The sequence below is a fragment of the Perognathus longimembris genome, chromosome 23 (genome assembly GCF_023159225.1).
Source record: "Perognathus longimembris pacificus isolate PPM17 chromosome 23, ASM2315922v1, whole genome shotgun sequence".
NCBI classification, from domain to species: domain Eukaryota; kingdom Metazoa; phylum Chordata; class Mammalia; order Rodentia; family Heteromyidae; genus Perognathus; species Perognathus longimembris.
Window position 1 is genome coordinate 15747113 of NC_063183.1, and position 18954 is coordinate 15766066.

The 18954-nt window shown below is 61.5% G+C and overlaps 3 protein-coding genes across 10 annotated transcripts in view; all 3 read right to left on the minus strand.

Moving 5' to 3' along the window:
- On the minus strand, positions 1 to 3655 carry Paqr4 (progestin and adipoQ receptor family member 4). The gene is made up of 3 exons (XM_048331968.1): positions 3140 to 3655; positions 1407 to 1628; positions 1 to 1304 (listed from the first exon to the last, which is right to left on the minus strand). The coding sequence occupies exons 1-3, from the start codon at positions 3303 to 3305 to the stop codon at positions 871 to 873; spliced, it is 822 nt and encodes a 273-aa protein (XP_048187925.1). The 5' UTR covers positions 3306 to 3655; the 3' UTR covers positions 1 to 870.
- Flywch1 (FLYWCH-type zinc finger 1) overlaps positions 2530 to 18954 on the minus strand; it is a 27986-nt gene continuing 11561 nt past the window's right edge. For 5 of the 7 annotated variants that reach the window (XM_048331961.1, XM_048331963.1, XM_048331959.1 and 2 more), the window contains 5 exons: positions 17304 to 17756; positions 16926 to 17189; positions 16088 to 16351; positions 15311 to 15582; positions 13855 to 14721 (listed from right to left, as the gene is read on the minus strand). In XM_048331961.1, coding sequence (XP_048187918.1) covers positions 15317 to 15582; positions 16088 to 16351; positions 16926 to 17189; positions 17304 to 17756 — 1247 coding nt within the window. In that variant the 3' untranslated portion in view covers positions 13855 to 14721; positions 15311 to 15316. Of the gene's footprint in view, positions 2540 to 7862; positions 7871 to 13854; positions 14722 to 15310; positions 15583 to 16087; positions 16352 to 16925; positions 17190 to 17303; positions 17757 to 18954 lie in introns of those variants that run through there. The other 2 variants (XR_007208758.1, XM_048331962.1) reach the window with 2 other exon arrangements.
- Positions 4867 to 8093, minus strand: Kremen2 (kringle containing transmembrane protein 2). 2 transcript variants are annotated; one of them, XM_048331967.1, is made up of 9 exons: positions 7995 to 8093; positions 7648 to 7822; positions 6920 to 7011; positions 6702 to 6826; positions 6361 to 6397; positions 5681 to 6013; positions 5484 to 5612; positions 5312 to 5390; positions 4867 to 5077 (listed from the first exon to the last, which is right to left on the minus strand). In XM_048331967.1, the coding sequence occupies exons 1-9, from the start codon at positions 8083 to 8085 to the stop codon at positions 4867 to 4869; spliced, it is 1272 nt and encodes a 423-aa protein (XP_048187924.1). In that variant the 5' UTR covers positions 8086 to 8093. The 2 variants fall into 2 exon arrangements, with proteins under 2 accessions (XP_048187924.1, XP_048187923.1); XM_048331966.1 differs by having other exon boundaries at positions 6361 to 6514.

Below are 18954 nucleotides of genomic sequence, written 5' to 3' on the forward strand. Positions count from 1 at the left end.
TAGCACTTCCGGTCCCTTTATTGATGCTGCCCAGGGTCTTGAGTCCCTGGGATGGTCTGGCCTTGAGGCTGAGCCCTGCACTGAGCAGGGTCTCAGGCCGCTGGCAAGCAGGCTGGAGCTGCACTGTGTGGAGCAGATTTCCTGAGTGGGCGCATCCCTGGTGGGCAGGTCAAGTCCTTCCTCAAGACATTGGCACTGAAGGTGGAAGACGAGCCTTATCCCATGGGGTCCTGGGTCCAGAGCCTCCCATTCCACATCTGTGCTTGCTGGAACAAGCAACTGCCACCCTTGTGCCTCTTGGCCAGCTGGTACATGAATGGCTAGTGCCCACTTGGTCCTGGGAGAAGGGGCTGGTCCTGCTGTCTTCACCCTCACTCCATCCAGTCTTGTGGATCAGGAAGGGTGAGGTTGTGGCGCTAGGAGAGCTGGCATGCAGGACAGAGGTGGAAGCATGGGCTCACCCAGGGACCCATGAGGAGGTGTGGGAGGGGCAGGATGGGGAGATGGCTCTGGGATGGCAGGCATGGGCAATTGGCAAGACTCAACCGTCAGGGCAAGACACAACCCTAGAGGCCCTCTAACCCAAGCCTCAGGTCACAAAGGGTAAACCGAGGCACAGACAGGGAGAAGTTTCCTTCCAGCTGGCACAGCAAAACTACCCTGGAGGGAGGCAGGAGGGGACGGGTAGATGGAGTTCCAAAGCCTGGGTGGAAGAAGAGGTAAATCCACAGGGAACAATGAACAGACAAGGTGTCTCAGCTGGGAAGTCCCTTGCTCTGGAAGCTTCCTGGGGGGGCCAGGCCCTTGCAGACCAGCAAGAGGAAAGGTGTCCAAGGGCCAATGGGGAGGCTGGCTCAGCGGGCAGGCAGTTCAGTCTGGGGGACAGGCATGGCGGGCGGCCCAGAGCAGGTCAGGCACAACACCAGCGTGCAGCTGCAGGATGGAGCCCACGCTGAGCAAGTGCATGATCTGGTGGGAGTTGCCCCAGTAGTCGAAACGCCCAGGTCCCCAGCGCTCTGGCAGGCGGGCAACGTTCACCAGCCCTCCAAGCAGTGCCAGTGCATCCATGCGCAAATAGCAGGGCAGGGAGCCTGGAGCTCCTGAGCCAAGCCCCACTCCACGGGCCCCAAACACCAGGAGGCGGGCCCCAGCTTGCCAACCAAAGGCTCGGAGCCGGGCACTGGTGGAGGGAGCAGTGAGGGCTCGCCAGCCAGCCATGCCCGACAGTGCAGTGTAGCCCACCAGAGCAGCTGGGCGCAGCCAAGGTCTGCAGGCCAGGGTGCAGTGGATGATGGGTAGGGCCCCTACAGAGAGAAAGCAAAGAAGGAACATCAGTCAGAGCCTACCCGCCCTTTCCGACCCAAGGCTTAAAGTAAAGTCCCTCCCACCCTGGAGCCCCAGCTCACCGAGGGTGTTGACGAGGCAGACTCCACACATGTCCAGGGCGAGGAGCCGGGTGTACACAGGGCTGCCCCCTTGGTGGCACATGAAGAGGTGATACAGCACAGAGGCAGCAGGAGGGGCCAGGCAGGCCACACAGTGTGTGCCCCCCAGCCAGCCATCCTTGCCCAGCTGACTCCAGGGCATGGTCATCGGCACCAGCACCAGGAAGCCCAGCAGGGCTAGCCCTGGGGAAGAAGGAGACAGTTACCTATCATTCATCAGTTCAGCACAGAAGACAGCCATGTCTGAAAAGGGACATCTAAAGATGGCACAAGACAAGAGCAGGAAGGTTCTTTTTTTGTGTGTGTAGGGGGAACTCAGGGCCTCTGGCTCTTGCTCAGCTTTTTCCTCTCAAGGCTTGTGCTACCACTTGAGCCACACCTCCACTCTGGCTTTTTGCTGGTCAGTTGGAGATAAATCTCTTGGATTTGTCTGCCCTGGCTGCTTTGAACAGGAATCCTCAGATCTCCTGAGTAGCTAGGATTACAGGCACCCAGCTGCAAGGCAGGTGTTGATGCTGCTGCCATACTGCACCCAGGCAGCCTTGGGCTAAAGACTTTTGGAAATGGCTTACTATGGTGGCTCAGCAGTTCTGGGGAGCAGAAGTGACAAGCCCGACTTTGCTGCTGAGGAAACAGGCTTGGAAGCCAAGTAACCACCAGGTGAACCCAGCAAGGAAGCCAGGCAGCCTCACCTTACAAATGACAGCATCCTCCAAATGGCAGGATCCCACCAGGCCTGCCTGTGGAGGTGTTCACAGAACCTCTGGAGGCATGACCTCAGGCTGATGATACCAGCTCCAAGGCTACAGAGCACCTCCCCCAAGTGTCCACACAAATGGAGGTTTGGGCTTTTTTGTCTTCCAGGAAGGAGCAAGGCCAGAATGAGGGAGCTTGTCCCATCTCCCCTCAACACCCTCCCCGTCCCCAGGTGCCTCTCAGGAGCTCCATTCCTACAGCCAGCCTGGACTCTTCTTGGGGATTTCTGCCCCTCCTCTCCAGAGTTGGCATTGTCCTCACAGAGGTCACCTGGGGGCGCCAGCTGCCCACTCTTGGTGGGGTCAGGCCTGACAATCGCCTCTCAGTGGGGAAGGACCCTTAGCTAAATCCAGCTGACGCTGGGCTCCCCTCCCAGAAGCTGGGGCAGCTCAAGGACGGGCAGGGCTGTGTCAGCAAGAGCTCTGCAGGCCAAGGAGGAGGGGCAGGGCGCTGAGGGGGGGGGGGGGGAAGGAGCCACCACCAGGCGGAGCCCCAAGGCTGGGCTGCCTGGAATGGGGGAGGCAGGGAGGCCGGGCCGCCGGGCCCCAGGCCCAGGAGAGAGGGTTTCTCTTCCCAGGGCCTCTCTGTCAGTTAACACCCACCTTCAGGACGGGCGCTTGGGGGTAGAGGGGGGGGGCCTTCCCAGGGCGCAGAGATTACTGGAGTCTGACACAGGCTCCTCACCCCTGGGGCTGAGGGGATTAAGGGCCCAGCTCCCCACCCGGCTCCCCTCTCCAGCCCTCCGTCCCCATTGGGAAAGCGGAAGCTGGCAGCGCGGCTCGGGACAATGGCAGCTTTGTCTCTGCGGCTCCCGGTCGAGCCAGGACGGGACACCCCGGGACCTGAGCGCGGGGGGCACTCCTTAGCCTTTGGATCTCTGGCCCCGCACAGGCAGGGAGGTCGCAAGTGTGGGATGCCCGAAGCGGGGCGCGGCTCACCGTGGGTGTAGATGTTGCCCAGCTCGTTGTGCAGGTAGAAGAGGCTACGCAGACAGCCGGAGCCGCTGCTGGCCGGCCGGTAGCCGGTCAGCACGAACTTATTGAACTGCAGGTGGGGCGGGGAGCTGGCCCAGTCCAGCAAGCGCGGCCCCGCCAGGAACGCCATGGCCTCGCGCAGCGCCAGCGGCCTGCGCCCCTCCGGACCCCAATCTTCCTCCTCAGTGGGGTCGCGGCGCTGGGAAGCTCATGCCCACGTGCCCGCGGGTCGCCCCGTGCCGGGGCAGCGTGCGCGCCACCCTGGGGTCCCGGCCCACTCGGTTCGGTCGCCGCGCACGCGCGCGAGACCCACGCCCCCGCGCCGGGCCAAGAGCTACGGACCCGGACGCCCGAGCGCAGTGCAGCCGGTTCCGCCCGGGAAGGCGCAGCGCGGCTCGGACTCGGGTCACCGAGAGCTCGAGTCCGCGGCCAGTCTCCTCGCCGCAGCCCGGGACACGGGCGCGGCCGGACGCTGGAGCGGACGCCAGGCTCCACCCCGGCTCCTCGCCCCCGCCACCCAGCCCTTGTTTCGCGCGCTGGATTCTTGACGTTAACGTTGCAGGGGCCAATGGGCGCTGTCCGCGGGAGGCTCCGCCCCGGGGCTGCCCAGCCTCCTCTCCTTAGCGTAAGACTCGCGGTTCCAGGCTCATTTCCAGGGGGTTGCTTCGGCTTGGCACCCGGCGGTCCGGGTCCCGCGGGCTCTGGATGCGGTGACCCTCACCTCGCGTCCCACACTGCGCACCCGGGCTTTGCGGGTACAGACCAGGGCGTCGCACCTTTTGGTACCTACCCTCCGGGGCTCAGCCCCTCACCACCCAGCCTCCTCCAGCAGGCGGGGCTCTGTCCAAGGTGCTGCTGTCTCAGCCCCGTTCCTAGGAGTTCGCCCCAGCTCTGGCATGCACCCACATTGGAGATGCTCTCTTGATTGGCCCCAGATACCCAAAGCCTCCGAGGAGATGCGCGACTCTCCTGAAACCGTGCGGCTAGGCCCGGCTCTTCCAGCCAGGTTTCGGAGAGCTGGGCTCTGCCCAATTCACTCCCAGTTACTCCCAGTCACGCCCACACTAGGCGCACCCTCGGCCCTCCCAAGACAGACAGAGATGTAGGGGAAGGCAGGAGGAGAAAGGTCGGGGCCTGAGTAATTCTCCCGAATTACTCACTCCACAATCAGCCTCTACCTCCCTCTGTCCATCCACCCTCATGAGGTTCCATGCTCCTCTGTATTCCAATAGGCTCCACCTAACTAACTCTATGTGGGGAATGGTCTTCCACTGCAGCAACACCCGCATCGCTCCACTCCGCTCAACTATTAGCATAACTCCTCCCTCCACGTAAGAACTTACTGAGGCCAGTCCCAAGAGAGGCCCTTTATTGAATGTCTATGGTGGATCTTCTATCCATTTTTGTTCACCTATGACCTCTAATTGAGGACAGCAGTCCAAGACCAACCCAAGAGGGGCTCAAAGACCTTGTATCCCAGAAGCCAGGCCCTACATCAAGGTCCACTGTTGGGATAGGGGGAGGGTTAGGTTCCTCCTGCCCTTTGGTCTCAACCACTTGGACCTCTAGGATTAGGCCAGGTTCCCATAATAGCACCAAATGCTTCCTGTCCAGGCCGAGGTAGGCTGTGGCATAAAGTCTCAGATGTCCATCTTGATGACAGAAGGTCCGACGGACCCCGGGGTTCGGAGTCAGAGGGCGGAGATGAGCGAGCGCAAGGAGCTCTGGCTGGAAGCACTCAGGGGTCGGTAGCCTGCGGCAGGCCCCTCAGCTTGGGGGTCCCCGGGGGGACAAGGCAGGGCCACCCCTCGGGGCCGGCGATACCACACAGCCCAGCTTCTCCCGGAACCCCGGGAAGGCCCCAAGGCCAGGGGCCCTTTTCCCGGAGCCAGCAGACAGCTCCTAGAGAGGGAGCAGACGTCAGCTGGACCCCAACCCGGTCCCATCTCCAGCCTCCTGCCTGTTCTGCTTGCAATCCCACGCGTGGTTTTCTCAAGGCCCGCCCCCCTCAGGAAGCCATGAGTCCCTTCCTAAAGGCTCGTCCCCTTCTAGGGTCCCAGCTCCCCACTAGGGTCCCTCCGCGTCTCGGGCACCCGGTGCGGGGTCCGCCCTCAGGCCCTGCCCCAGCGCCCGCACCGTCGGCGCAGCAAACGCAGCAGCGACAGGAGCAGCAGCAGCAGCACGGAGATGGCCATTACCGTCGAGAAGACCCGAGCTGCGGGCACAGGGGCGCGGTGAGGACAGGGCCGGCAGCGACTGCTCCCGATTCTCCGCCCCCCCCCCCCCCAGCCCCGAACGCCAGCCTCACCTCCCACCGCGGGCTGCGGAGCTCCAGGCCTGGGACTGCAGCTGGCGTTGGCGCCGTCGAGGGGCTCTGCGGGGATCTGCGCCGAGCCCTCGGGGGCAGCAGTGTCATCCTCCGAGGCGTCCTGCAGCCCTGCGGAGAGGGGTGTGAGGCCGGGTGCGGCGCGGGGCGGGCGGGCGCGGGGCCGGGGCGGGGCTCACCGCGGTAGGCCAGCGCGAAGCCCTGCGCGTGGCCGCGCGCGTCGCTGCGGAAGGAGAGCAGCAGCGTCGCGGTGCGGAGTCGCAGCGGCTCGGCCGGGGGCGGGCGGGCGCCGTCGAAGGCGCGGAGCAGGCTGCCGGACCCCGCATCGCGCAGCTCCAGTCGGTCCCGCGGGTCGGCCAGCTCGAAGAGGCGGAAAGTGAGTTCCAGCGCCGCTCCCGCCGGGCCCAGCAGCCAGCTGCAGTTTCGATCCGGCCCGTACTCGTCCGGGAAATCCGGGGAGTAGACGACCCCCTGAGGAGCTGTCCAGTTTCCCTGGCAGGAGCCCACGGACACTGCGGGCGGGCGGGGCGGCCGTCAGCACCCCTGAAGACCAGCGGGGCGCTTCCTTCTCCGCTCAGAGTAGATCCACAGCGAAGCACTCGGAGCCCCCGCTAGGCCCCATCTTCAGGCCGACCCGGCCCCACCCAAATCCAGATCTAGCCTGGCCTTTTCCTTAGGCCCCGCCTTAGGTCCAGTACCTTCTCACGTGCTGCCCCCGACCTCGGGTTCAGCACTGTTCCCTATGGGTCCTGGCCTTGCACCTCAGATCTAGCTCCAAACTGATTCCCCATCCTGGTTAGGGCAGGGCCACATAGATAGGGTCCCGTCCCCTGGGCCCCCGTCTCTGCCCATGGCTCACCTTCATAGATGCCCAGCCGCCCATCGCCGCCGCACAGCTGGCCTGGGTGGCCGAAACAGATCTGGTCACAGTCAGTGGCAGGGGCCGGGCGTCCCCGGGCCAGGTCGCTTTCAGAGCCACAGAAGCAGGCATAACCAGCCTCCACACCAGCCAGCTGGGAGCAGAGATGAAGTGACCCTCAAAGGCAGGCATCTCTGGGTAGGGGCGGGATCGGTGGGGTGGGACGTGGGACTGGGTTACAGGTTTGGAAGTCAGTTGTCTAGGTTTGGCCATCGGAGTGTTGAGAGTGGGGTTCTGTGATAAAGTCAGGGATCACCCGTGTGGGGTCCCGCGGGCAGTACCTGGTAGCCCTTCATTCGGCAGAAGCGAAGGCACACCTGAACCGTGAGCTTCGTGGAGGTGCCGCTGGGGCCACTGAGAGCTGGGGGCGCCCCAGAGTCCACGAAGCAGCCCAGGTACCCCGGCACTGAGGGGGCAACAGCGTCAGGCTCGGCCCTCTGAAAGCGACCCCCGGGCCAGACTGATGCGCTCCCACCTCTGTCCGCTCGAGTCCACTCACTGTGACAAGTGGGGATGTCGCAGTAGCGCCAGTAGATGCCCTCTTCCGTCTCGGCCACATAGCACCACGGCTGAACATCGCCATCTGGGTTCCTGTGGGTGGTAGGGAGGTGGTCAGGATCAGCCTGTTCGATGGAGGTCAGATTCCTCCCTAGTCACCGATTCTCCTCCTCTCCACAGGCTTCTGAACGCCGACTTCCGACGGGATGTGGAGAAGTCACTAGAAGAGCAGTGCGAGTTGTTTTGTGATGTTTTGCATGGAAGAACTCAGTGCTGTGCTGGGCCTGTTCCGCTGTCCCTCTCCTGAAAACCTCGCTTCAAGCGCAGACGGAGAGCTCTAAGCTTTTCAGTTCAATAGAGAAGTGACCTCCTGCGGGACCACCGCGCTCCGGGCAGCGGCTGCTGCTCAAAACCTCCATCCTCTCGTCGCAGATAGTAGATGCCTCTCAAAGACGGCCCTCTAACCAAACCCCACCGGCACGGACCCGCAGAGGCCTAGCTCCGATCTGAGGCTCTGCATGAGTCGGGCACCTTAGTCTTGGCACCTTTATTGTCCAGGGTTCCGTGCACCCACCGAGATCCCAGTGCCAACAGGCCCCACCCGAAAGTTCTCCAGGCGGACCCCGTACTAACGCGAGCAGCCCCGCCCACAACGCAGACCACACCCACCCCGAGGCCCCGCCCACCGCAAGTTAAGGCCCCGCCCACGCCGCAGGCCCCGCCTCTCACCGGCAGAAGTTGTGCGCGCCCAACCCCCAGCGGCCCTGGGGGTCGCTGGCGCTGCTGTAGCTGTGCTGCTGCGTCTGGTCCCAGAAGAGGCACGGGCGTCCGGCCCCGCGCGGGCCGGTGTGGTTCTGGTGGCCTCGGTAATCGGCGCCATTCACCTGGAAGCACTCGGACAGGCCTGCCGACCACCGCAGGACCGGGGGAGGTCTGTACCTCACGGGGTCGCCTCCCACCGACCCGCAGGCGCCAACTCTCGACCAGGCACCTGCCCGCGCGCCGCGGCGGCCCCAGCCGCCTGTACCGTCGCCTCCCCAGCCTCGAACCCTTGCCCTGGCCGCTGCCCGACTCACCTGGGCTGTGCAGGCTGCCCGCGGAGGACCCGTGCGGAGGCAGCAGCGGGAGGAAGAGGAGGAGGAGGCCCCGCAGACCCCGGGTCCCCATAGCCCGCGGCCCGGAGCGGCCGCTCGGGGTCTGTGTCCCTGGCGGCCAGGGGCGCCTCCTCGGATCCCGTCCCGCTTCGGGTGGCGTGCCCTGTCTGGGGGTCTTTACCTCCTCGGGTCTGCCCCTTGGGGTGGCTTCCCTCCGACCGCCGGAGCGGGGGAGCGGCGTGCGATCGGGCCGGGGGGGCGACCTCCGTCCCGCTCGGCTCCCGGCGGGGCCTCGCCTCGCACCCGGCTGCTCCCGCGCGCAGGTCTCTAATGCGCCGCGCCCGCCCCCCTGCGTCCCCCCGCGGGTCCCTCCCTCCCCGCCCCCGGGAGCAGGCGGCCCCGCCTGGCAGTGGAGCGCAGGCAGCAGGTCCAGACGCCTCCCACGCCCGCCACCCCCGCCGGGACCCCCGCGTCCCCGCGCCGCCTCCGGCCCCTCCCCGCTCCTCTCCCGGGGTCCCAGTGCGCTCTAGTGGGCGGGTATGAGGGGGTGGGGGCAGCCGGGCTAGCAGACAGAGGACCCCGGGGCGGAGAGTCGAGACCCCCTCCAGAGGCCACAAGGAGGGTCCAGGTCACAAGCACCCCACGCAAGGGCACGCACGCGCTCCCGCTCAGCCGTCCATTCATCGTGACACCCCCCCCACTCAGGTCCCCGCGATGTGGCTGGCCCGGAGGAGGAAGTGCCACTCCCTGCCCCCCCCCCCGCGCCCACGAGACGGGTTAGGATCGTGGACTTGAGTCCGGGACAGGCAGGGGCAGCTGGTGTCTGGGGAAGAAGACAGCTGTGCCCTTGGTCCCGGCGCGTCCCCTCTCCTCCTCCCTCTCCTCCCTAGGACCCCAGCCTGGGCGGTGGAATTCCCCAGCGGTGCCCCCCACCTGGCGAGGAGGGGGAGGGGAGCAGGCCCGGGCAAGCGTGGGGGGAAATTCCCCGCCCCCTCCCGGGGGCCGACGACTGCGAGTCCTCTGATCTTCCAGCCCCGCCTGCCCGCTGCCCCTAGGGCTTGGGGGGAGGCCAGCGCAGGTGCGTGGGAGGGCGGGGGCGGGGGCCGGAGGAAGGAGGTGGGGGTACCCGGGACCCAGAGCGGCCGTGCCCCGCCCACATCCCTTACCCGTCGGTAGAGCTGGCCCGGGCGGACTGTGGGAGCCCCCGGGCAGCTCTCTCCTCCCAGTCCCTGCCCCAGAGCCCGCGAAGAAGCCCGATGGAAGAGGGGACCAGGGAGGATTCTGAGAGACCAAAATGCCCGTGGCGGTTATCCGGGCCTCATAACCCTGTTCCTCTCAGGAAGGCATTGGGGTCTGGGGGCGCTCGCTGGGAGATGGGGACATTCAAAGCCGATGGATTTGCTGAGTCCAGCACTGGGGGACTTCCTAGGGGGGGATCTCGGTGGCCAGGCTGGCTGGGGCTGAACCCCAGACTGGATATTCCATCACACGCTGGTCCCACCCCAGAATGACCTGACAGCCACTGGGGAGGGAGCTTCAGGACCATCTCCCTCCCTCGCACCTGAGAGCGGGGAGGGTTGGGGCTCCGTAGGAGAACCCAGGTGCTGAGGGATGGAGAGTAGCTGAGGGCAGGCCAGTGATAAGAGCAATCAGGAGCCCACCGTGGGAGCAGGGGTAGTGGAGGGGTGCTGGGAGCCTCTCTGGGAGGATCATGGACTGAAAGGACCTACGGGGCTTAGATGGAGGTGTGCTGAGTCCTGTCTCCAAAAATGGGGAAGTGGCGTTCAGTTACCAGACCTGAGGTGAAGGGGTGGGGTGCAGCTGCCATAAACTTCAGTCTCAGGCCGCTGGTGGTCCTTTCCACAATGAAGAATAGCCTTCACACACCAGCAGCAGCAGCAGTCTACACTCAGCATTTGCTCTGCAAGCAGTGACCTGTCTGCACACCCAAGGCTCTGGGGGACATTTGTATCTACCCACTTTGCAGAATATGGATTGAGCTCAGAGGTCCTTAGTGAATGGCAATTCCCTAGTTATTAAGTGTTAGTAGCCGCAGGATTCAAGTGCAAGGATTCAAGCATGGGTCTCTGCATTCATCTCTTCTGAAAACTGACACTTCCTGGGCAGGATCTTCAATAAGCCATTTCACAGATGGGGAGACTGAGTCCAGGGACGGGGAGGGATCAGCCTGAGTCACTAGAGTTTGAGACCCTGACTCTGGTGGATATGAGGGACATAAGGCACCGCTCTGGCTTGTCTAATCAAGTGGGGAGCAAATTCAAAGGCACACACTGGCCACGTGGGGGCAGCAGCAAGAAAGGAGGGGAGGTCACAGCAGGCCTAAGTGGGAGAAAAATATCCCAGGCTGGGTGGGCAGTGCTCTTCCTTTGAGGCATGTACTAACAGACTTGCCCAGTCTAGTAGGGTAGATAGCAAAGGGGGGGGGGCTTAGGTGAGAGGAAGAGTCAGGTTACTTTGTCCCAATGTCACCAGCTGCCTCCAGGAAGGGAAGAAGCCAATTCAGCTTAGTGTAGAGGTGGGTGCTATACCTTTGAGCCAGCCTTTTCTGACAGTCCATCAGAGCAAGGGTCAAGGCACCTGACCTTGTCCTCACAGCATTCTTTCTAGCCAGGCCCAGAGCAGTGGCACATTGCTGCTGCCAAGACAAAAGGAAACACCAGACACATTCTGTGTGCAGTGAACTGACCGAGGGGTCCTTGAGGGTGGTCAACCAGGGCCAGGCCTGGCCTCCAAGCTCTCTGTCCACCTGTCCTGAGACTTGGGAAGGGAAGGGGACCTTCCTGGAACTCAGCAAGTGTGTGTGTGTGTGTGTGTGTGTGTGTGTGTGTGTGTGTAAAAGAGAGAGAGACTGAGAGAGGGAGGGATCTGTTCGTGCTTCTCCGTTTCCAGCAGCAAGCTTTGTAGTTCCGTGGACTGTGGAAGGAGCTTGCCTTCATTATCATGTGGTGCTCTTGCTGGGTATGTGCAGAGTTGTTCATGGCCCCATCCTGCTGCCTCTGGAGCTGCCTGGTTTCTGAGGGGCCCAGATTTCGGAAATCTCACTTCACCTTTGCCCTTTATCTACTGGAGGGTTTGATCTCTCTCTCTGTCTCTCTGCCTCCTTGGTTTCTCTGTCTCCTCTGTCTGTCTCTGTCTCTCTCTGATTTCTGAGACACAGGCTTTACTTCAAACTTAGCATAAAGCTGGGGTCCTCTATCCTCTTTCCATCCCCATTTCTCAGCCTCCCAAATGTTGAGATTACAGGCCTGAACCACCATGCCCTCCCTCATGACAAGTTTCTTGGGTTCCCTGGGCCTTCATTTCCCTATGAAGATGCCAGTAAATGCCCACAGCTGGGGTAAACCAGCCTCCCCTGGCTATGTTCCTGCAGATTGCCATAATGGCCAGCAGGGGACGTGCTGGTCTTATCTGGCAGCAGCCATGCAGACTCAGGCGCGCCCTCCAGTGGGTGCCTGGAGACTCTGTCCTTTAGGAATCCACATGACTTTCGGGAAATTGCTGGTGCCCAGCCCCTGGTATTTGAGTGCAGGGTCAGGGAGGGGCTCCCACAATGGGCAGCTCCAGAGCCCAGTGTCGGAGGGCCATTCTGTTTGCTCCCTGCCCCTTCCTCTTCAAGAAGGTCTGGGAAAGAAGGGTTTCACTTTCAATGGCTGAGATGGCTCAAGAGAGAGGCCAGTTTGTTCCTTGGCAGGCAGACTGAGGCTGGAGGTGCTGCAGTGAGAGGCGTGAGGGGTGTGAGAATGTGGGGTGCCCCTGGGAGGAGGAAGATTTGGGGGGTAGGGAGAGACTGGAGGCTGTTGTGGAGGGAGCTGAGCCAGCTTGGGGGGGGAGACATCAGCTGCCTCACTCCTTCCTGACAGGTGGGAAAGCAACCATGACCTGGTTCCAGAAACAGCTGGCTTTGAACCACAAGGTGAGAGCCACACTCCCTCTGCCTTCTCCCCCTCCCCTGCTCCTCAGGCCCTTCACTTTGTTCCCCTTTCCTCAGCAGCACAGCTCGGGGCTGCAAATGCCCTTGGGAATCCCCATCGCTGCCGGAGTCCTGGCCCTCCTCGCCTTCCTTGCCTTGGCCTGTCACTGCCTCAAAGAGGTGCCCGCTCTGCCCTGTGCCCCCTGCCCACTCCTCGCCACCTCTCCCTCTTCCTCACAACCCTGTCTTCTTCCAGGCCTGCAAGTCCAAGTGGAGACCACCATGCTGGCACTGGAGGTACCCCCACCCCCAGGAGGGCCTGCAGCTCGTCTCTGTTCACAGCCTAGTGGACGGGCAGCTGGGAAACCCATCTAGGGAGCCCAGGGTTCCCAATAGTCTTCCCTACCACCCCCCGGGGGACTCCAAATGGTACTAGAAGGGCCCTTTGCTCTGGCTGTGAGACACCCTCATCACCAGTGCTCCGGAGATTGGAGCACTTGCCTGGCATCTCATGAGAGTTCAGAAAGTATCTGTTGCTGTGGACTGGTGGCAGTGACTTCCGAGGGGAGGGAGGGGGTGTGGGCGGGGCCACCCTGCTGCACAGGTGCAACGCTGGGGCCAGGGCCTCCCTTCTCTGGCCTGTGGTACTGAGTGTCTAAAGCCCCCCCAGAAGTAGCAGAGGTTTTAAGACACCAACCTTTGGCAATAGCCTTTTCTCTGGGAGTGATGGGGTGACCCAAAGGAGAGCCAGGGGCTGGGTGAAGGCCTGCCATCCTCGAGGTTTGGGGTGAACAGCACAGTGTGCAGAGTAAAGCCCAGGCCCTCCAGTTCCCTGAGGATACCCCAGCCCTATCCAGTCAGGGCTCTCTGTCTGTCTGGCCCCTGGTGTCCAAGTGTCCATCCCCTGGAGTGTGGATGGACTATGCATATGCAGGTATGTCTCTTGTGGTTCCCGTGCCACATGGCAATGGCAGAGGGATTTTTGCATATGAAATTATGATCTCTAACCATCTTTGGATTAGTCGAAAGGGAGATGGGGCCAGGGCACAGTGGCACATGGCTGTAGTCCTACCTAATGTGGGAATCTGAGATAGCAGGATCATTTGAGCCCAAGGGTTCAAGGCCAGCCCAGGAAGCATAGTGAGACCTGGTCTTACTATGGGATGTATGAACTGTGTGTGGCCTGACTTGGTCAGTGAGAGGGGGTCTGGAGCCGAGGTTCTTGTGGGCAAGGTACAGGGTCCAGGGCTTGAAGGCCGGGCTGCTGGGTGCCCCCCTCCTCTGCAGACACTGTGCCCAGCACAGCTGCACCCTGCTGGGATCAGAGGGCCTCACAGTGAGCTGGGAGGTTAGAAGGGGAAAGGTGAGGGGTCTTTTTCCTGGGGAACTGGCCATCTTTTCTTGGGGTCATCTGGCCTGTGGTCCTTGAACAGGAAGTCATACCTGATAAACGGCCAGGCAGAGGACACCTGAGGCAGGGGTGTGTGATGGGGTTCGCATTTTAAAAAGCAGGGTAGGGGGCTGGGAATATGGCCTAGTGGCAAGAGTGCCCACCTCATATACATGAAGCCCTGGGTTTGATTCCTCAGCACCACATATATAGAAAATGGCCAAAAGTGGTGCTGTGGCTCAAGTGGTAGAATGCTAGCCTTGAGCAAAAAGAAGCCAGGGACAGTGCTCAGGCCCTGAGTCCAAGGCCCAGGACTGGCAAAAAAAAAAAAAAAAAAAAAAAGCAGGGTAGGTTGTAAAGAAGGGGTGGTGGAGGCCAAGCAGATGCCACTGCCCAGGAGTGGGGGGTCTCCCACCCCTACAGAATTGTCCCCCAAGCCTCTCATATCCTGAGCAATACTGAGACTGAGCGTGGCCTGTAGGACAGCTGCCGTCCAGAAGACCAGGTGAGCGCAGCAACTCGGCACAGGGAAACCAAACTGGGTTTAATGGGGAAGCAGATGAGCAGAGAGCTGGGGGCACCGCGCCACCACCGTCCCACTGGCAGCCCTTCCCTGGCTGGCTGCCATCGCTCACTCCCTCCCTCCCATTACTGTGTGGGGACAGGGACCCACGGAGCAGGATGGACTTCCCTGAGTCCCTCAGCAGGAAAGGGGTGTTCCTGGCACCGGCTGTCACTCTCCTCATGCACTGGCAATGTCATGTGGGTGTCCCTGGGCAGTGACCTCTGGCCTGACCCCACTGCTGTGAGAACTGTGGGGCCAGATTCACATTGGGAAGGGCGAGGGGGGGGCGGTTGGAGGAGGACGACGGGACGGGCAGATGCTGTACACCCCGGAAGCAGCAGGTGGCCCCAGGTCCACCTGAGATACCCAGGGTGGCTGCGTGACGGGAAGGCTGGACCGCCTGCACATACGCAGTGGCCCGAGTGCTTCCCATGGCTTTTCGCTGAGCTTCGGTCGCATGCTCCGAAAACTAGGGGTGCTTGCAGCTCAGAGCAGGGTTGAGGTGTCTTTGGCCAGACAGACTTCTCTGGAGCTTTCTGGAGTCAAGAAGGCAGCAGCGACCTCACTCTGCCCTGCCTGGTCAGGCAGCGCTGGTGCTACTTCTTGCTGACACAAGGATACCTCGAGCGAGCGTCCTCTGGGACCCCACTGGGGACAGCGCCGGGGACAGGCAAAGCCATCGCAGCTACGGCTATGGAAGAACAAGAGGAGTTTTGCCAAGCAGCTCTAAGTGGCTGGGAAATGCCTGCGTGGATGGGAAGCTTCTGCAGCTCCTCGGCTGCCCCGCCGCGACCCGCTGCCAGGATTTTTATCTTCCACATTCCTGATTATAAAGAAATACATGTTATTCCAAAGACTCAAATATAGCCAAAATAGGCAATAAAGCTAAGGAATCCTGGAATCCTTTTTCCTAGTGGCTAGATCGTGTGTGTGTACATGCCTGTGCCCTGGTTCTGGGGTTTGAACTCAAGGCCTGGGTGCTGTCTTGAGCTTTTTTGTTGTTGTTGTTCAGGGCTTGGCTAGATTACTTTTATACACGCAATACACATGGCAGTCATTTCCTTTCAATCCAGGGCCTTGAGCATGCCAGGCACACATAGGTTAAGTGGTAGAGCACCAGACATGAAAATAGCTGAAGGTAAGGCCTAATGCCCTGAGTTCAAGCCCCAGTACTGGCATGCGTACACATGCGCACGCGCGCGCGCACACACACACAGAGGTAAGATGTCTTAGAATAAAAGAATCAGTAGTTGGGATGGGATAGGTATAGGGGTGCTTTCAGCTTAAAGGGAAGCAACCAGTAGCAAGGAGAGTGGAAGGTGCTAGGAAGGGAAGGCACAAAGGTCCTATCTACCGGATGAGTAGAGACCAAGTGATCTGAGGCTCAGGGTCCCCATCCTGCCCCGTTGTACCTGGGCTCACTGCTGGGCGGTGCCAGGCCGCTGCTCCCGCTTCCGCAGGGCCTCCAGGCCCGGCAGGTCAGGCGGGTGGCAGTGGCCCCGCATCACCATCACCCGCCGGCCTTGGGTGATGGCGCGGCTCCGGCAACCCAGCCGGGCCTGGTCCCGGCACATCCAGTACACCTTCTCGCCAGCGGCCTTCTCCTTCCGGTAGAGGAAGGACTCGTGCACCAGGAACTTGCCCCCGAGGGACGTCCTCAGGAACTCCAGGGGCTGCAGGGGCTCTGGAGGGGAAGTGAGGGTGGAGCTCAGGTCCTGACCACAGTGTGCCAGGATTGGAGGGTGGGTGGCCTGTCCCTCAGCCAGGAAACAACAACCCCCCAACGCTCCACCCTAGTCTCTGATGCCCCAGCCTTTGCCTGTCCCCTGTCTCTTGCCCCCTGTCTGATCTGGTCTGGGCACTCAAAGGCTCCCCAGCTCCCATCCACCCCTCCACAAATTGGCAACCAAGTGACTTCCTCAGTCCCTAAGGAGCTGCGGGAGAGGCCATGGGGTGGGACCAGCATGGGGGGGGGTGTTGAGCCAACCATGCCATGCTGGCCACCACCCCCTTTTCTAGCAGCCAGGTGCTTTCTCCCACCACAGCAGGGCCAATACCCTGAGCGTGGGTGCAGCCCCCGCTCCGAGCTCAAGGTGGCCTCAGCTGGCCACATTCTGGGGCAAGCAGGGGCAGGGTGTGTGGGCAACGGGGAGACGGGTGCCCAGGGCCCACCTGCCCCTTGCCTGCACCTGGGCCTTCCCACTGGGACAGGTTGGGGAAATGCTCCCGCTGCCGCAGGGCCTCCAGGCCCCCCATGTCGGGCGGGTGGCAGTGCCTGCGCATGACCATCACCCGCTGGCCCTGGGTGATGGCGCGGCTGCGGCAGCCCATGCGCGCCTGGTCGCGGCACGTCCAGTACACCTTGTCGCCGGCCGCTTTCTCCCGCCTGTACAGGAACGACTCGTGCACCAGGAAGCTGCCCCCCAGAGGGGTCTTCAGGAACTCGGGGCCTTCTGCAGAGGGCACGGGAGAGGCAGTCAGGAGGGGATCCCAGAAGCCATGCCTTAGGAAGGGGAGGTCTCAGTACCTCCCACCCCTAGCCTGGGTCCTGCTCCCAGAGAGGTGGCCCTGCAGCCCAGGACGCAGAGCCCAGTGCCCTCAAAGCCCTAATGCACCTCCAGCCACAGGCCCCCCTTTTCCTGAGTCCGAAGTCTCCTGCAAAGGAGGCCCCTGAACTCTGGGAGGAGGCTGTGTCCGCTGTGCCCGTATCTATAAGGGAGGCCGGGGGACAGGGGGAGCAGGTGATGCTGGTCAGCGAGTGGGTGATTGTTAGCTGGGGACCTTGTCAGAGCTGGGGATGGGTTGAGAGCCAGGGTGGGACATGGGGGGGGCTGCGGGTACATCAAGAGCAGCATGGAGGTGGCCCGAGGACTCCTGCCAGCACAGAGGGGGTGACCCAAGGTGGGCTGAGGAGTTGGGGAGTGACAAGGCAAGGGAAGGGCTAGAGGAAAGAACTGTGACTTCTGGAATGTTCACAGGAGGGCAGGCACACGTGACCAGGAGAGAAGGCAGGGTTCCTCTGGGTACCTGGGACACCCCACTGAGTCGGGCTGGGGTGCTTCTCCCTCTGCCTCAGCATCTCCAGCCCCAGCACATCGGGCGGGTGGCAGTGGCCCCGCATCACCGTCACCTGCCGGCCCTGGGTGATGGCGCGGCTGCGGCAGCCCATGCGCGCCTGGTCGCGGCACGTCCAGTACACCTTGTCGCCAGCCGCCTTCTCCCGCCTGTACAGGAACGACTCATGCACCAGGAAGCTGCCCCCCAGAGGGGTCTTCAGGAACTCAGGGCCTCCTGGGGGAAATTGGAAAGGACAGTAAGGAAAGAGGGCGCTGGGGCACGGGCTTCCAGGGGCCGGCCGAGCTCTGGAGCTCTGCAGCAGCGAGGCCCCCAGGGATGAAGACTCACCCGGGTCCTCACCCTGGTCCTCCTCCGGGGACCCCTGTGGGGCTTCGGGCTGGGCAGGAAGCTCCTGATCTTTGGCCTTTGCTCGCTTTCTGCTCTGGGGCTTGGTGGCAGGCAGAGTGCCCAAATCTCTGTGGGAGAACAGACTGTCCACACTCGGGGTTAGGCTACTGCCACAGAACTCGAAGACATCTGGCGTGTCCTCCTCCATGGCCTTCTCCTGCTGCCGCCGGGCCTCCAGGCCCTTCATGTCCGGGGGATGGCAGTGACGGCGCATCATGGTCACCCGCTGGCCTTGGGTGATGGCACGGCTGCGGCAGCCATACAGGGCATGGTCCCGGCACGTCCAGTACACCTTGTCCCCCACCACCTTCTCCCGCTTGTAGAGGAAGGAGCGGTACACCAGGAAGTGGCCCCCATAGCAGGTCCTCAGGAACTCCAGGCACCGACCCTGTCCTGGAGGGAGGACAGGAGGACAGAGGGCAGACTGTGGCTGGGCGCTGGTGGCTCAGGCCTGTAATCCCAGCTACTCAGAAGGCTGAGAGCTGAGCATCATGGTTCAAAGCTAGCCTGGGCAGGAAAGTACCTGAGACACTTATCTCCAGTTAACCACCAGAAAACCTGAAATGGAGCTGTGGTTCAAGGTGGTAGAGCTGGGCTGGGAATATGGCCTAGTGGCAAGAGTGCTTGCTTCCTATACATGAAACCCTGGGTTCAATTCCTCAGCACTACATATATAGAAAACGGCCAGAAGTGGCGCTGTGGCTCAAATGGCAGAGTGCTAGCCTTGAGCAAAAAGAAGCCAAGAAGAGTGCTCAGGCCCTGAGTCCAAGCCTCAGGACTGGCCAAAAACAAACAAACAAAGTGGTAGAGTTCTAGCCTTGAGGGAAAGAGCTCAGGGGCAGTGCCCAGGCCCTGAGTTCAAGCTCCATGACTGACAAAAAAAAGGGCAGCCTGTGATGGAATTGGGTGTGACAGGTATGGCAGAGCTTTGGCAGAGCACCAGCCCATTCCCAGCACAGCCCTGGGAGCTACCCAGAAAGAGCTGGGCTTCCTCTGCCCCCAGACCCAGGTCCACACCAGGAGGGACTGGGCTATGGTCCTGCTCACTCTGAGCCATGTTTTAGGGTCTATTTAATATTATTCTTTTTTATTATTATCTTTAAGTAGTTGTACAAAGGAGTTGCCATTTAGGTTTACTTAATTGTTGTTGTTGTTTTTAATCAAACCTTTTCAATAATACATGCACATGCTGTTATAAAAGTTAAGTAGCACTGAAAGATAGTCAGTGGAAAGGAAGTCCTGGGAATATGGCCTAGTGGCAAGAGCGCCTGCCTTATATACATGAAGCCCTGGGTTCGATTCCCCAGCACCACATATATAGAAAACGGCCAGAAGTGGCGCTGTGGCTCAAGTGGCAGAGTGCTAGCCTTGAGCAAAAAGAAGCCAGGGACAGTGCTCAGGCCCTGAGTCCAAGGCCCAGGACTGGCAAAAAAATGAAAAGAAAAGAAAGGAAGTCCTGCCCTGCCTCAGTGCCTGGCTCTCCCAGCCTAGGACCCTTAGATCGTTCTGGAGTCAGGCACTTTGCCTTCTGGAACCCACTACCTAGTTGCTGGCAATAAAAACAACTGGAAGAACCATGTGTACCTCTTAC